Here is an 18,370-nt window from a genome sequence, read left to right on the forward strand (position 1 = left end):
TGTGACGAATCACCCAAACAATCCACACCAGGTAGCTGAGCTTGGGTGCAATAAACTATGGTTGAGTCAAAATGACTCACCATTTTCTCATAGCATTTTCTATAGTGTCAAAATGTAAAGGACCCCCCTCCCCATTCTGACACGCCTTATGAAGATGTTTCCCAGTTTACATTGTCCACTCTCATTCATTCTTTCTCAAATGGGTTTATTTGCCCTCAAGTGATCTCATCCCATAGCGGTAGTGTTCTGTTCACCACACGATCTCTCATCCACTGGGAACGTAGGTTGTGTAATTTGGATTAAGACCGTCTCTTTCATTGTAAACCACTCTGAGGTCTACAGGTGAGGGTTAGGGTAAATGATAGTAGTAATAATTTACCATCAGTAACTGTGAAACCTGAATGACACACACAGTTGTGATATACTGTCCCATTCACAATTTAATCCTTGATTGACTGGGATGACTCACATAACTAATCCAGAAGTGGTATCTTCAATTTCAATTGACTTTGTCAACAGTGGTGTCATCCCGTTGCCAAATCTGATTGGTTGCACAGTGTTGTGACAGCATCCTAGGTATTACATGATTCCTGATTGGTTGGAATTGCATAGCTAACTAATCCAGAAAAAACAAAAAAAAATTTTTCCTTCCAGTAGCACCTTAAAGACCAACTAAGTTAGTTCTTGGTATGAGCTTTCGTGTGCATGCACACTTCTTCAGATATCAGGTATCTGAAGAAGTGTGCATGCACACGAAAGCTCATACCAAGAACTAACTTAGTTGGTCTTTAAGGTGCTACTGGAAGGAAAAAAATTTTTTTGTTTTGACTATGGCAGACCAACACGGCTACCTATCTGTAACTAATCCAGAAAAGTGAAAGAAACTTTAATGGGGATGGTGGCACTCAATGAGAGAGTGGAAATTTTCTTCTTCTTCCCTGAAATATTTATATCACTCTCCCTCCTAATTCACATTTTAGAAAAGGAAGTAAAATAGAACATATTTGGTGGAACCCAACAATAAACTCATGGCATAACAAGCTAACTGATACCTCTCATATGATGTCTATAGCATCGTTGGGACCAGCATGCAATGATTTCTCAGCATTTCAGAAACGAGGTATGCACTTTACCTCTCACCATTAAAATGGTGAAGATGGGAAGTGTCTAGATTGGTGGCTTAAGGAAAGGCTTAAGGATAATGAATCCAGGGAGATCCTAAAATCTTTCAAAGGCGTTTGATGCTTCAGTGTATTAGTGTAACCAAATTAGCTTGATCCTACGTTGATCCTGGTGATTATCTCCTTGTTTGCTGCAGTTATCTGAATTCCTTGAGAGGTATCACATCACCATGTCTCCCTCTCTCCTCTAGTATGGACTGATATGCCTGTACTATCCCAGCCTTGTCAATCATTCAGTCATTAGGAACCCCGAGGAACTGACTTTTCCTTTTTCTTTTTTTTAAGGAAAGGGCTTTACTAGCACTGTGCTGCTTTTATTATCTGCATGTTAATAGATTTTTTTTATATTGTATTAGAGTTTAATTGCTATTTAAATAAAGTAATTTACTTTAAAAAACTATTATCTTTTATATGTTTTTAGCTTTTTGTATTTTATCTGTGTTGTTTTAATTGGTGGAAGCCACCTTGTATCCTGGTCTGGGAAACGCATACACACACACACACCTGTACACAGGGTGCAAGAGGAGGGTTCCCCAGCCATGACACAGATTAAATTTCCTGCAGCCATGCCTCCTGCCAGCGCTGATTGGACAGTGGGGTCCCACACAACACCAGTGACGTGGCCCAAACAGCAACGAGGGGGCATCAGTCTCCACTCCCTGCCAAACCACTGCAGGGGGGCCAATGCCTGGCCGCAATGCCACCCACCAGAAAAGGTGATCGGACTTCCCAGAGTTGCTTGGAAAGAGAGATTCACTGTTAAACCACTCTAGACACTGTAGCTCTGTGAGGGGAATAAGGGTCTCCTCATAACTCTCAGAACCCATAACAAACTATGTTTCCCAGGATTCCTTGGGAGAAGCCCTGACAGTTTAAAGTGGTATGCTGCTGCTTTAAATGTATAGTGCAGATGGGCCTTTAATAAGTACTATTTTATATTTCTATCAGCATTCAGTTCTCCACATAACACCACAGGACTTGTTTCCCTTACTAAATGCTCTTTTTTTTTGTTTCTGCAGAAGTGGAACTCTCTCCTTCTGACTGAAAAGCCTGTTGTCTCAGTGACAGCCGACGTCGTCTTAATGGATCTCGTCGGCAGCACAAGGACAGTTCCTTAATGTGCAGTTTTGTCACATCAGTGTGGAAATTTCACTAAGTGCTAAATATGTGGTTTCAGGTTCCTATTCTGCAGGCGACAAAAAAGGTCCATTGAAATCATCATGCCCATTGTGTGCGAGCTTTTCTTCTCCTTAAAAGTGGCGACAGCTGAAAAGCCTAAATGGTGAAAAATAGTGGGTTTTGTCTTCCTGTGGGAATGGGAACAAGGTCGCAGGCGTTCCAGTTCACAGTAAACATAGGTTTGGGTCAGATGGCAATAGCAAAAGCCTCCTAGGAGGCTTAGCTTGTTGAGAATCAAGTACAGTCATAACTCATGTTACATTTGCTTCATGTTACATTCTTTCAGGTTACGTCCCACGGCGACCCGGAAGTACCGGAAAGGGTAACTTCCGGGTTTCGTTGCTCGTGCATGCGCAGAAATGCTAAATTGCTCTTCGCGCATGCGCACAAGCGCCAAATCGTGCCGCACACCTGCACAGATACAGCGCTTCAGGTTGCGCTCTTTTCATGTTGCGAACGGGCCTCTGGAACGGATCCCATTTGCAACCAGAGGTACCATTTTATACACTTCCAGAGTCAATGTTAAATAAATTACTTCTGGTAAATGAGCCACCGTAGCTGCTAGAGGGCCATGAAAGTTTGTGTCCCAGGTCCAGTCTGGACCCAGCCCCTCAACCCCTCTTGTTTCTCCCTCCTTGCATAATTCTGGATACTTCGCAAAACCATTTTGCCCCTTGATATCACTGGAACCTTCCAAGGGAAAGATGCTGGGATGTTCTTGGACTGAATGTTCTTGAGGGCTGAAATAAATTTCCAAATCTCTGCAAATGAGGGCTCTTGTACTATGTTGCTTGGATCTGTTGGGTCCCAGAGCTCATTTCACACGACATTTCAGTCAACCCTGCTCTGAAGCAAAAAAAGTCAGGCGATGTTCTCCACACAAAAACCCTCCCCAATATTAGCTGTGCGATAAAATCAGCCACGGAATATGTTTTTTTCTAGAATGTAAGAGAGCAATACAGAGAAGTTGTACACTTTATTCTGAACATAAAGCATAAACTTCCTTGCTGTCAAACTAAGAGCTTTTTTTTCTTGACACAGAGTACTCTCTGTACTGAATATATTACTTTTAATGCTCACTGTAGCTTTTCCTTCCTCCCTAAGAGTAGTTTGCTGATTTGACTACCAAAGAAGAACTGATAGAATACTTTGCCTTAAAAAAACCCCCAAAACCGTGCAAGAAACATTTACACCTAGGAATGGATGACTCAATCTGTTCCCATCTTGGGTCAGTTTTGCATGTGTTCATTCATATGTCTGTTCCTTCCACATTATTCTGCTGCTTTATTTTCAAAATCAGTATGGAAACTGAAACTAAGTCCTGAAAAGACAGAGGTGCTATGTGTCCTGACTTTCTCAAGCCCAGTGGCGTAGCGTGGGTTGTCAGCACCCGGGGCAAGGCAAGTAATTTGCACCCCTAACCCGTGGATTTGCGCCCCCTAACCCGTGGATTTGCGCCCCCTAACCCTAACCCCCAGATGTTGTGCCCGGTGCGGCCGGCCCCCCTGCACCCCCCACGCTACGCCACTGCTCAAGCCCAGGAGGTGGGGAGATGGTCTGTCCTGAGCAGGCCCATGACTTGGTGGTGCTCCTGGACTCAACACTGTCCCTGGAGTCTGAAAGCCCTAAACGGCCTCAGGCCTGTACCTGAAGGAGCGTTTCCACCCCCATCATTCAGTCCAAGGCTTTTTCTGGTGGTTCTCTCACTGCAAAAAGTGAAATTACAGGGAACCAGGTAGAGGGTCTTCTTGGCAGTGGTGTCCACCCTGTGAAATGCCCTCGCAGCAAATGTCAAGTAAGCAAAGAACTACACAACTTTTAGAAGACATATGAAGGCAGCCCTGTATAAGGAAGCTTTTAATGTTTGATGTTTGATTATGTTTTATATGTATTGGCAGCCGCCCAGAGTGGCTGGGGCAACCCAGTCAGATGAGCAGGGTATAAATAAAATAGCAGCAACAACAACAACTGCAATGTGGATGACACCCAGTGACTAGGAGTCCATTTTTCCAGCTCTAGCTGGCTGGCGAGTTACAGCCCCTTTTGGGCAGAAATGACCACTTTATTCCATGTTCTGGTAATGTCTTTGTTAACAAATACTAATAAAAAAAGCACCAAGCTTCTCGAAATAACAACCACTCATTTCTCCTGCCCACAAAAAAACCATACTCAGATTTGTTTGGAGGTGTGGCTTTGAAGAAAACAGCTCTGAGCATGCTCAGAACAGCTCCTGGGTCTACCCAAATGATAGATCAGTTAATGCTAAATGCCTTACCCGGATTGAGATAATGATAACAGGAGGGAAAGGAAAACTAAACAAGCAGGACAAATAGTAGCTCTGTTAAAACAAAACAAAAAAATGTGGTTTTTTTTCTGCCTGGTGGCAAATGAGTGGGACCTCCTAGCCAAAGAAATACTTTTGGATTGAGATTGGCTGAGTGGTGCAGAGGGATGATTGGCCAGAAAATAGGAGATTGTTGTATCCAGGACTGTCTCTATGTTAAAATGGATTTTGGAAGGATTTGTGGGACAGAAAAGAGTATACCACTAATACACACACACACACGGCATTTCATTTGATAGGGTTGAGCCCTTTTTGTCCTAATGGACCAGCCTCCACTGCTTAGAAATCCTGATGGGCGCCATGTTGGCAACTTTTGCATAAATTGACCAATGTCTCATACACCTAGACCTGTGCACAATGAAGGACATTTGTGGATTTAGCCAATAGAACTCAAACTCAGCCAGAGATGGGTTACTCACTCCTCTTGAGAGTGTCTCTCCCATTGTATCTGTTCTGCTAACATCTTTCTGTCATGTTAGTAAAGGTGGTTGTCAGATCAGCTAGCCACAAGTCTGACAAACAGATTATCTTTAACCTTTAAATCTTCTTTAAGTTTAAACCTGTCACTCAACCTCTTGGGTTATCCATATTCATGTCTTTAAGATGCATTCCTGAGACATCTTTGCTCAGGATGAGCCATTAAAACTTTGAAGATCCTCCAAATCCATTTCTAATTCCATTTTCCTTTCCTCTGATGTGTAAGGTTCTTTATTATTAGTAGTGTAAAGTAAACGTTGCATTTGAGTCTGAGTAGGGGGTACAGAAGTAATTCCCTGCTTGCTCTGAAATGTGTTGAGCCTTAAGTTATGCTTATGCCATACATTTAAAGCATTTTGATACCACTTTAAAGAGCCGTTGCTTTCATCAAAAAGTCTGGGAGCTGTAGTTAGTTAAGGAGCAGTAGTTAGTAGTTAGTTGAGAGCAGTTAGGAGACCCCTGTTCTTTTCCCAGAGCTATACAGAACTAGAGTGGTTTAACAGTCATTTCCTCTTCACAAGGACTCTGCATGAACCCAGTCCTTGATGGATCATCTTCCCCCACCAGGAACTAAGACTGCCTCTCCCAGAAGTGATCCTATGTGGAACATTACTGTAGACTTAGAGCGCCCAAGTCCCAATGGGATTCTGGGATTTCTTGGGGGATCTGTTTCATTTCCATGACAGGAAAAAATCATTCCATACTGGGGGGTTTTCAGTCCACCCAGAAGAAATCTTTAATTAAGTTGACCACATTGGAAATTATGTTGATGTCTAGAACTTGGGGATATCAAATGAAGATGAATGTTGGACGCTTCAGTGCAGACAAGAGAAAGTCTGTTTTCATATACTTGTAGGAGCAAATGCCAAACTTTGACTAGACACTGGATGAAGATGTACCTTTTTTGTCTATCCTGAAGCTTCTAGTAACTATTGGTTAATCAAGACATGCTCAGAGCCCCTCTCCTTAACGCCAATGTTTAATAACTGTTTGCAAAGCTTTACTCTATTTGCAAACTTGTCTTTCTGCTCCTTTCACAATCACTGACAATTGATAGTAAATTGGGGGGATGGGACTGTAAGTCTGGCTGTGCTTGCCAAATTCTTTAGGACTGCTTGACAAGCAAAAAAGTGAGATGGATGAAGTGCAGTAATTCTAAGTGTGCCATAACTTGGCATAGAATCTGTTTTGATGAGGGCAGCTCCTCCAAGTGGGCTGTAGCTCAGTGGTACAGCATCTACCTTGCATTCAGAAGCTCCTGGGTTCAATCCCCAGCATCAGAATGTCCCCTGTCTGTTTTTTTAATATAAATATTTATTAGATTTTCCACTTTTATACAAACACAAAAAGAAAAAGAAAAAAATATTAAAAACAAGTCAATTTCAGTAACAATTTTTCAATAACATGTTTCTTCCTCATACCTCCCCTTCTTGTTTTCTAGTTCAACTTGTTAATCCAGCAAATCCTAATCTCTTAACATTCCTTTTTAAAATAACACCTTATTTTCCACTCAACTTTTTAAATTTTATGACTTAAACAATTTTAATCCCTATTATCTTTATCATAACAGCTAGAGACCACAAAAGTTCAATCCAACATCTTTTCAGAGTTCATTAATTTTGTAGTGTTTCTGTAAATAGTCCTTAAATTTCTTCCAATCTTCTTCTACCGACTCTTCTCCCTGGTCGCGGATTCTGCCGGTCATTTCTGCCAGTCCTATACAGTCAATCAACTTCATCTGCCATTCTTCCAGAGTGGGTAGATCTTGAGTCTTCCAGTGCTTTGCTATAAGTATTCTTGCTGCCGTTGTAGCATACATAAAAAAAGTTCTGTCCTTCTTTGGCACCAAATGGCCGACTATGCCCAAGAAAAAAGCCTCTGGTTTTTTCAAGAAGGTATACTTAAATACCTTTTTCATTTCATTATAAATCATTTCCCAGAAAGCCTTAATCTTTGGACACGTCCACCAAAGGTGAAAGAATGTACCTTCAACCTCCTTACATTTCCAGCATTTATTATCGGGCAAATGATATATTTTTGCAAGCTTGACTGGGGTCATGTATATCATTTTCATAATATTCTCTCTTAAGGCATTACATGCCGCAAATTTCATACCGGTGGTCCATAACTGTTCCCAGTCAGCAAACATAATGTTATGTCCAACATCTTGTGCCCATTTAATCATAGCTGACTTAACCATTTCATCCTGTGTATTCCATTTCAGCAGCAAGTTATACATTTTTGACATGATCTTAGTTTTAGGTTCTAGCACTTCTGTTTCTAATTTAGATTTTTCCACCTGGAAGCCAATTTTCTTGTCCAAATTGTAAGCCTCCATTATCTGAAAATAATGGAGCCAGTCTCGCACTTTATTTTTTAATTTCTCAAAGCTCTGCAATTTCAGTCTATCTCCTTCTTGTTCAGAATGTACCCTGTCTGGAACCCTGGAGAGGTGCTCAAAGTTTGTGGAGGCAATACTGAGCTAAACAGGCCAATGGTCTAACTTGGTACAAGGCAGCTTTCTGTGTTCCTGTGAAGAGGCCCACAACTGACCTTTGCAATATAACAGCTAAGACCAATCTAGTTCTTGTGTTGTTGTTGTTTAGTCATTTAGTCGTGCCCGACTCTTCGTGACCCCATGGACCAGATCACGCCAGGCACTTCTGTCTTCCACTGCCTCCCGCAGTTTGGTCAAGCTCATGCTGGTAGCTTCGAGAACACTATCCAACCATCTCGTCCTCTGTTGTCCCCTTCTCCTCATGCCCTCCATCTTTCCCAACATCAGGGTCTTTTCCAGGGAGTCTTCTCTTCTTATGAGGTGGCCAAAGTATTGGAGCCTCAGCTTCACGATCTGTCCTTCCAGTGAGCACTCAGGGCTAATTTCCTTAAGAATGGATGTGTTTGATCTTCTTGCAGTCCATGGGACTCTCAAGAGTCTCCTCCAGCACCATAATTCAAAAGCAACAATTCTTCAGCAATCAGCCTTCTTTATGGTCCAGCTCTCACTTCCATACATCACTACTGGGAAAACCATAGCTTTTACTATACAGACCTTTGTTGGCAAGGTGATGTCTCTACTTTTTAAGATGCTGTCTAGTTCTTGTAGAATCATATAATTGTCAAGTTGGAAGGGATCTCAAGGGCCATCTGGTCCAACTTCTTGCAATGCAGGAATCACAGCTAAAGAATCCTGGACAGAGGGCCATCCAACCTCTGTTTAAGAACCTCCAAGGAAGGGGAGTCTACCACCTTCTGAGGGAGTCCGTTCCACTATTGGACAGCTCTAACCATCAGAAAGTTCCCCCTAGTGTTTAGTTGGAATCTCCTTTCTTATAATTGGGATCAGCAATGTGAGATCAGATGGCTGGGCTAGCTGGGTCTTTGGCCTGATCCAGCAGAGCTCTTGTTATGCTCTGATAGCGGTGGATGTTTCCTTTCTGCTTCTCGCTTGGGTGGGAGAGATCCATGGCCCAGGGTGGTGAATCAAAGGGAAAACACCTAGCCGAGCATTACATGTAAACCTGAAGATACCTGAAGATACATGAAATCATTAAATGTATCATCCTCTGGATGTGACAAACGATGCATTAATCTGTACTTTGCAGCCTGCTTTTTCGGCATTAAACCTGGAGAGATATCCCTAAGGCTAAGACTCCCTTGATCTATTTTCCCTCCTCCTACAGGCGTTTCTGGAAGCTGAAAGTTCAATATTTTACTGCTGTCTGACACAGAGATTTGGAGGAGGGAAGGGGGAAAGTACCACTCTTCTATTAGGTTTGCAGTCCCTGGCTGAGTATTTTCAAGGAAACGTAAGTCTCTTTTTACAAGTCTAGCAGCGTTGATGGAAACACGGTCAGAATATATTAGCCCTGCGCTGCTTCGACTTCCCCATTTTTCAAAACAACATCAGACAGCATTATCTGTCCTGGAGCCATGCTTGGATATTTCCTTTTTATTTACAAGAAAAGAGCACCATTTCTTGGGGGGTTTCTTGTCTTCCATTCCATTATTTCCACTGCTCACTCTGTGTATACACACATCTTAGCCAAACTTCCACAGGCAGGAAGCAAGTAGCTTGCCTGGAATTCAGGACCACATTCCAGGAGAAATATCGAGAGGAACAAGAACTGCAGCAACGTTTCTGTACTTCTTACAGATATGCATCTGCCTCCCCCAAATTCACAAAGCAAATTTATATTAAATCTGCATCTTCTAATGCCCATTGATAGAGCACTGCATTAGTTTCTGGTCTTCCTCCTTTTCCTTGACCCTCTTGAAAGCTCTTTTGGTTTGTGAGCTGTTTTCATGATTTGGCCAATCAAGGGTTGTATAGCCAGCATATTATAGTACCATGTAGCAGGTTGGTGGAACTTTCTTTCATATGTGGTGGACTTGTAATAGGGTTGTGATAGGGTTGTATCCGGGGTGAAAATCTGAACACAAATGTTGTTGTTTGCCATTTCTGATCTATTTGGAACTATTATTTATGAAAAACAGCACTGCCCACATGCCTTGCCATACATCTGGATTTTCCCCGACATCAATTTTTGCCTGAACACTGCTTTCAACCACAGTATTCCGGGTATTCTGGACGTATGGCAACCCTAACTTGTAAGAAAGTGAGGGTTTGGGGGGACATGACATACGACAAGATAAAAAAGATGTTTAAAGTGATTATACCAAAACAACCGGAAGCCTTTCTCTTAGGGATTATTGGGACAGAAGTTCCCAAAAAGACGATTAAGTCATTTATGTAAATAACAACAGCAGCCAGGATTCTCTACACACAAAAATGGAGGGGAGAAGTAGTTCCCTCCAAAGAAGAATGGATAAGTGAGGTTGTGGACTATGCAGAACTGGCAAAGTTAACAGCCAAAATAAGAGAATCTAACGATGATTGCTTTGTGGAAGAATGGAAGTCCTTTTCGATTTAAGTAAATATTATAGCATGATGAACTCGCAAGCAGGACTTGAGATATGAGCAACAGAAGGAATTAGAGAATACAGTAGGGAAGTGTTGGTATAAGAGATAGGAGGTATTGTGCAGCAGAGGGGGAGAAATTAAAACACCATGGAAAATGGGGTGGGAAGTCGGAAAAAGACAAATTTATTATGTATTGAAGTATATATGTCAAATTTTTGAAAATTTTATAAAATTTATTAAAGCAAAAGGTATTATAGGTAAAGGTAAAGGGACCCCTGACCATTAGGTCCAGTCGTGACCAACTGTGGGGTTGCGGCGCTCATCTCGCTTTACTGGCCGAGGGAGCTGGCATACAGCTTCCGGGTTATGGGGCCAGCATGACTAAGCCGCTTCTGGCGAACCAGAGCAGCACACGGAAACGCTGTTTACCTTCCCGCTGGAGCGGTACCTATTTATCTACTTGCACTTTGACATGCTTTCGAACTGCAAGGTTGGCAGGAACAGGGACTGAGCAACGGGAGCTCACCCAGTCGCGGGGATTCGAACCGCCAACCTTCTGACTGGCAAGTCCTAGGCTCTGTGGTTTAACCCACAGTGTCACCCATGTCCCTAAATTATAGTACCACATAAACCATCAGATTTTCTTAGCTGGTGACATCACAAAACTGTATCAACAGAGTCAAAAGTATTACTGCTCTTCCTCTGAATGGCAGAAGATTTGCCATACTCCAATTTGCAGCCCCTCAAACTATCGTCCAAACTATAGGAAAAACTTTTTTTCCTGAGATCATCTTCTCCCCCACCTCATTTAAGGTCAGGGTTATTCTAATGGCTGCAAGTAAAGCTTGACCTGTTTATGCAATCCAAATGCTGAACTAATTCCACAGAGTCCCTGAGATAGTCCTCTTTCTAGCCAGCTGTGATGAACAAGTCCAGGTACGTTACCTCTGCTCTTGTCATTGGCGCATGAGTGAGCAGTGACCATTTAAGCATGGGAGTAAAAAAACATGCTTGATGAATCGAAAAAGAGAGAGAATAATTTATGCAGAAAAACCACTTTCAGCACTTTTCTACATGAATAATAAAGTGCCGGAGAAATCCCCCAAGAGACCACAACTGTGTCAGTAATAAGGAAAAGTCTGAAAGCAGAGTTTGGGCACATGTGTCTGAAAACTTTCCCTTAACACTATTGGCTGAAGTAGCCTTTCTAGGAGAAATATACTAGGGCTGTGCGCATTGGTTCTGTGTGTACCACAAATTGTGAGCCAGGATGGTGGAGAGGGAAGCAGGGGGGCATAGTGGTTACAGTTGTTGGGCCAGGACCTGGGAGACCAGGGATCAAATCCTCACTTGGCCATGATGCTCAGTGGGTGACCTTTGGCCAGCCACTGCCTCTCAGCCTAACCTACCTCACAGGGTTGTTGTGAGGATTAAATGTGGAGGGAGAGAACCATGGACACCACCTTGAGCTCAATGGAGTAAAGGTGGCATATAAAAGCAATACATAAAATAAGCAAATAAAAAGTAGGTGATCTGGGGTTTGTGAGTCAGGTGATCTCATCTTTGTGAGTCAGACCAAGTCATTAACAAGGGATCTTGAGTTGTATGAGGGGTCACCTAAGCTTCCAAGCAACTCTGTAGCCTCAGGTGACCAAAAAACCGAACCCTAAATAAACCCACAACTGTTTTTTGTTTCTGTTTTAAGAAACTAAACCCAGTTGTCTGGGTATGTGCCCAGAACTTGAGAGGGAAGGTGGTGGAGAAGGGGTGGTAGAGAATCTTTCATTTTGATGCATGTCTGGCTTTTAATCACAGTGAATTTCCCCCCTCCACTCTAATCACTGTGATTCAGGATGGATTATAGTGTTCGTTTTTCACATGGATCTATGACTTCCTCTTTGTGAGTCTATGGAATCTCCATAGTGCCCTGAAAAATCTGTTTGTTGGGTGGAACAGAAGTCCACCCCCACCAATGCACTTTGTTGTTGGGGGTGTTCACATTTTCCCCACCCCACTTACCTGGGAGTTGTGATGGAAAAATCTATCATTGTTGGCTTTCTCTTATTCTAATTTTTCCAATCTTAAATTGACATCTCCACATTTCCACAGCAATTTACAGGATTGTATTTTGTTGTTGTTGTTTCATGAAAATTCATCATCATATTACTGCAAATTTCTCCTTTTCGTCTGCAATTTTGCCTAATATACACATTTTTGCAAGCCTGTTTTTCCTGATATGATGCATTTTTGGAAGTCATTTTCACTAATACATGCATTTTTATGCACACCTTTCACGAGGATATGCATTTTTTTAAATACATTACTTCGCTGAAGAACTGTACTGCAAAATTCAAAGAGTGGATTCCAAAGGATGGCTGCATTTCAGTTCATGTATTGTTATGGGAAATATGAAGCAAGTAAGTTTGCCTTTAAATGCAAAGTGGATCAAATTTCCCCTCCATCTTTACCTGGGAGTAAGCCCCATTGAATTCAATAAGACTTACTTCCAATTAGAGATGGTTAGGATTACAGCATCATGTTGCTATCTTGTATGTATTTACTTGGGGGAAAGTGCCAATGAGTCCAGTAGGGCTTATTTCCAAGTAGAATGAATAGGGTTGTGCGTTTGTTAGTTTCATATTATAAAGTGACTTGCTCAGATTGTCCAAATTCTCCTTTAATTATAGGACCACAACTAATTTGTTGTGCTAGTAGAAGGCAAAAAAGGTAAAAGGTAAAGGACCCCTGGACGGTTAAGTCCAGTCAAAAGCGACTATGGGGTTGTGGAGCTCACCTCGAAGGCAGCATGAGCTCCATCAGAGCAGGCATGTCCAAAGTCTGCTTTGGGGGCCCTAATCCGGCCCCTGGCAGTTTATTTTCAATCACAAAAAAAGCTCAACAACTTTGGTCAGCCCTCACTTCATCAAATCTGGCCCTCTTTGAAAAAAGTTTGGGCACCCCTGCACTAGAGCAACAAGACTTTGACCCCTGCTCCTCCTCCTCTTGCACCCTCCATGCCCCCCAAATCAGCTTTGGGGGGTCATGAGAAGCCTCAGAACAGCACACAGAGGGAAGAGGGAAGAGCATAAATGTTGGCACTGAAATAGTGCAACACTGAAATCCATCCAAAGTCTTCACAGTAGGCTAACTTTTACTTAACGTACACCTAAGCTAGTCATGGTGGTTCATTTCAATAGGTCTACTCTGAGCAAACATTAGTTGAATACATTGTTTACCCAATGCATTGAGTACCCATTGTTTCTGAGCTATGAAACCAAGAGGTTAAATGCTGGGCTTTGTTGTACACAGCTTAAAGCTTGTATATTATTTAAAATTTAAAGAGACAGGGGATTATCAAAGTGAGACTATGGAAAACAAAGATCCCCGCCTCTAATATTGATGAAATAGTTGGACTTGTGCAAAATAGCTTTGCTAGATTTCTTTTAAAAAAAATACATGAGGGGAATAATTTTGAATATATGAAAACTTTTGTACATTATTTTATATGAAAAAGCAGGCTTGCTGCTTTTACAAAGGCCAAGAAATCTCACTCCCCCCCCCCATTTAGCTGTGTGAAATATTAAATGGACATTGGGGCATTCAGCCTGCTGAGGTGGCAAAATTAATGAAGGAGGGGAATTCAATATTTTTTGCTTACCTACTGCTTTTAGGGATGCATACTTGTTAAGCTCCTTCCCTGGCGGCTGCTGTTCGTACGGATTTGTGATCTGTCCCATGCTTGGGAAGGAGTGCGGATGTGTCAGCTGTGGGAGAAGAGGCGATGTTGGCACCACGTTGTTCATCTGTGTTGCATCTGTATAAGAGAAGTAAGAGGAAGATCATCACACCGAAAACCAATCAGACCTCTAAGGTTCAACATCAGGGAAATGTCCTGCCTGTAAGGCAATTTCAGGGGTAGGCAATAGTGTCCTCCAGGTGTGGTGGAATACAATTCCCATGAACCCCAAGCAGGGGATGATGGGAGCAGTAGTCTAGGGTCACCTAAAGGACACGGTATTACATACCGTATTTTTCGCTCTACAAGACGCACCAGACCACAAGATGCACCTAGCTTTTGGAGGAGGAAAACAAGAAAAAAAATATTCTGAATCTCAGAAGCCAGAACAGCAAGAGGGGTCACTGCGCAGTGAAAGCAGCAATCCCTCTTGCTGTTCTGACTTCTGGGATAGCTGCCTAGCCTGCATTCGCTCCATAACATGCACACACATTTCCCCTTACTTTATAGGAGGGAAAAAGTGAGTCTTATAGAGCAAAAAATACGGTAATTAGGGTTGAGTGAACCTGTCAACATCACTTTCTCATTTCTCCACATCAGTTTGTGATATTTGCATTGCAGGGAGTTGGACTAGATGATAATAATAATAATATAATATTTATACCCTACCCATCTGGCTGGGTTTCCCCAGCCACTCTGGGCGGCTTCCAACCAAATATTAAAAACAATACAGCATCAGACATTAAAAACTTCCCTAAACAGGGCCGCCTTCAGTAGTCTTTTAAAAGTAAAATAGGTGTTTATTGCCTTGACATCTGCTGGGAGGGCATTCCACAGGGCAGGCGCCACTACTGAGAAGGCCTCTGCCTGGTTCCCTGTAACTTGGTTTCTCGCAGTGAGGGAACCGCCAGAAGGCTCTCAGCACTGGACCTCAGTGAATGAGCTGGATGATGGGGGTGGAGACGCTCCTTCAGGTATACAGGACCGAGGCCGTTTAGGGCTTTAAAGATCAGCACCAACACTTTGAATTGTGCTCGGAAACGTACTGGGAGCCAATGAAGATCTTTCAGATGACCCTCATGGCCTCTTCCAACTCTACAATCTATAATTCTATATTCTTCATGAAAATTCACCAGCATCTTATTGTGAATTTCTCCTAATATACACATTTTTTTTTTTGCAAGCAAATTTTCCTAAAGTGCGTACCTTGCAAAGCAGTTCTCTCAGATACAATGCATTTTTGTGTGCTGTTTTCACCTGCATATGCATTTTAACCCTTGCGAATGTATTTTTGTACACGTTACTTGGATGAAGAATTGCGTTACAAATTGGAGAAATGTGAATTTTAAAAGATTCCTGTGTTCCGGTTTGCATATTATTTCACACAGTGTGAATTAAGGAAGTTTGTATTTAAATGAAAACCAAAGTAGATTTCCTCCGTTCCCATCTATATGCATATGCATTCTCACTGGGTTAGAACCCCGCCCCCCTGCTGTTAGGAAGACTGTGGAGGTGAGGTGACATGGGCCCTGCACAGGTTTTGAATATGAATTGCAGAAAGGGAAACCATTGATGCTGACTGCTGTTTGGGGGCATCTTTATAGGTAAAGAAGTAACACCCTAGAAAAAGCATTGCTATTTTACTAATAAGATGAAAATACTGTGTGGGTGTTACTGTCTGTCTGTCTGTCTGTCTGTCTGTCTGTCTGTCTATCTATCTATCTATCTATCTATCTATCTATCTATCTATCTAAACTGGCCATCAAGGCAGCTTGCTATTCCTTTCTAAAAATGGTATAAAAATAACCCACTAAAACTAACTTCAACACAACTTAGTGCCCTTCCACACCAAAAACCACCAAAAACAAGAGAAAGCAGCTAAAAATTAGTAAAATGGGTCATCTTATTTGACATTAGAGGCCCAGAAGAATAGGATGGTTCTAACCAGAAATTTAGTAAGTTTTATGAATGCGGCCGCATGCGCGTGCACACACACACACACAAATTCATTAGAGTAATACTCATCAGAATACATTAGATAAACTATTCTAATGCACTCTTAAAAGAAAAACTGTTTTTCCCATGGCTTCATCTTTATTTTTAAGCCCAGTATGCTTCATGTTTGAAGAACAATTTGAAACCAAGTCTCCTACATGAATTGGCAAGACTCTACTGGGTCCAGCCCAAGGTTTATAGCTGCTCTAACACTGCACATCTGTTGATTTCTACTCAGAAGTAAGTGCCATTCAACTGAATGGGGCTGACTCCCAGGTAAATAGTTTTTGGATGGTAGCCATCTGAAAGCAGCCCTGTTTAGGGAAGTTTTTAATGACTGATGTTTTAATGTATTTTTAATCTTTTGTTGGAAGCCGCCCAGAGTAGCTGAGGAAACCCAGCCAGATGGGCAGGGTATAAATAATAAATTACTACTACTACTACTACTACTAAGTCATCCCAGGGGCCATGGGATATAGTAGGTTCCTTCTCTGACAATGGAGAGGAAGATTCTTCTTCTATTGCTGCAGTATAAGTGGACTCATAATTGCATATTGTTGGACCCAAGAGGCATCATTCAGGTGGTGAACTTCTAGGCTGTCTCTAATTGCCTCACACCCCTGGAATTTTGGCACCCTAAGTAGTTGAATAGTTGAGTTGGCCTCATATAACATCCACAATATAGCAGTTGCTTGCTCCTCTATTGCCCTATCATTGAGTTCCTTTTAGCTCAAAAAGAGGATGGGGAAACAGCCACGATACCTTTAATGTGCCTTATTACCTCTTTCCTAATATTTCAACATTAGGGCACTCCCGTTGCCTTTTAATGCTGTCGCTCAACAAAGTGACTGAGAACCATCTATCACTTGTAACAGCCGTGGCATGGCCAGCTCCAATCTAAATCACAGCACAAATCACACAGCAGTGCCTGTTTTCTGCTTACTCCCTACAGAGGAGCCAGAAAGCTGAACTCGTGTGGCAGGCTAGTTAACTCCCCACAACATCAAATTCAGGGTTAGAATGTTCAAGTCCAAGTGGGAGCAATCTTGTTCATGCAGAGTGAATTGTTCCCTTCCCGGGAATCTGGCGGTGGCCTCGATGGCTCTGCAAAGGAAGCCAGGATTTTGAGGGACTCTTGCCACATGGTTTTCTGCAAATGGCTAATGGAGCAGAGTAGATCAGCAGGAGCACCCAGGGGAAAACATTAAAAAAACCCACTCTGCCAATACCAAAGGAAATCGCTTGAAAGTCTGAATGCCAATCTCAATTAATAGGGAAAGCAATTCTGAAGAGTGGATGGAGAAATTAGGTGAAATTTCAGGGGGTGGGGGCTTATAATAGATGTCTTGAAGATGGACCTGAAATTCAGGAGAGTGAAATTTTAGAACCCTGGGTGTCATCTCTTGGGTATCACATTGAGTGTCACAAAATCTGTCTTGCATCTGTATCTTTGGTAAGGAGCCTGATCTCTCTTGTAGCTGCTCTATGCCTTTTCAATCCAACTCGTTATTTAGAACCAGTGGCATGCGGTCAGTGGACTAGGGGGACCAGGCTAGTCCCCTAAATGTTCCCAGTAAATTAGAGTATGAAAGTATTAAAGCCTAGTGCCTCCTTCCCCAAACCTGGGAAGCTTCTGCCTGGGCTAGGGAGGGAGGCGTGATGCTCCAACAGGGTCCAAGAGACCTCCTGCCACCTTCCCAAAGCCCGCCTGGCAGGCATGATGCTCCTTCTACCCAGCTTAGGGAGGGAGAGGCATGATGCTCACCTGTGGGATGCTCAGCTGTGGGATGTCCAGCAAGCCTCTTGTTACACTTTTATGTTCTTATGCTATTGTTATAGGTCTTGGGTGCTGGGGTTTGCGGGTGCAAGTCATACATAATTCTTAGAATTAGTACAAGTTAGAATCAATCAAGGTTTGATTAAACCATGCCAAATACGGAAATTCCTGGGTTCCGCTTATGCTAAGGAGCCAGAGGGCTAGCTGAGTGTAAGTCATTAAGGAGCAAAACAGAGTAATGGCCCATCAAGGGAGCCATCAAGAGAGAGTGAAGACTGCCAGACAAGGAGAGGTGGGGCTCCTCTTCCAGCTGTGAGCTAGTTGGCAGAGACCACAGAGGATTTAAATGACAAGCAAACAGGAGGAAAATATCGGTTTTGCAAGTGGTTTGGCAAGCAGAGGGGGTGGGGGGTGGGCAGAACACCATGTCAGCTGAGGAAGACAGGCTAGAACAAAGAGACAGAGAGACTATGGTGGATTTCTCTGTCTTTAGACCTAACCCTGCTAAGCCAGTGGAAGAAGCAAGAGCCCCTATTGAAATGTGATGTGTGCAAATAAAACCGTCTGTTATAAAGACACCACAGTCTCTGCTGTGCCTCATTGTCCCAAAAGGGGACACAGACCTTGATAAGCGCAACTGCTAAGCTGTGGAGATTGGGGTGGCATGCAACATTATGTTCTTGTTAAATTTTTAGGGCAAGTTACTGACCTTGACATCTAGAGGCTGACTAGCAGCCTAGGAGTTAAAGAAGTGAAA

At 42.6% G+C, this 18,370-nt stretch overlaps 1 protein-coding gene across 1 annotated transcript in view; it reads right to left on the reverse strand.

Annotated features, from left to right (window-relative positions):
* Positions 1-18,370, reverse strand: part of SHISA9 (shisa family member 9) — a 227,875-nt gene that overhangs the window by 14,245 nt on the left and 195,260 nt on the right. Inside the window, exon 3 of the mRNA XM_083585313.1 lies at positions 13,764-13,919. Coding sequence (XP_083441439.1) covers positions 13,764-13,919 — 156 coding nt within the window. The remainder of the gene's footprint in view (positions 1-13,763; positions 13,920-18,370) is intronic.

Source organism: Podarcis filfolensis (assembly GCF_964270895.1).
Source record: "Podarcis filfolensis genome assembly, chromosome: 14".
NCBI classification, from domain to species: Eukaryota; Metazoa; Chordata; class Lepidosauria; order Squamata; family Lacertidae; genus Podarcis; species Podarcis filfolensis.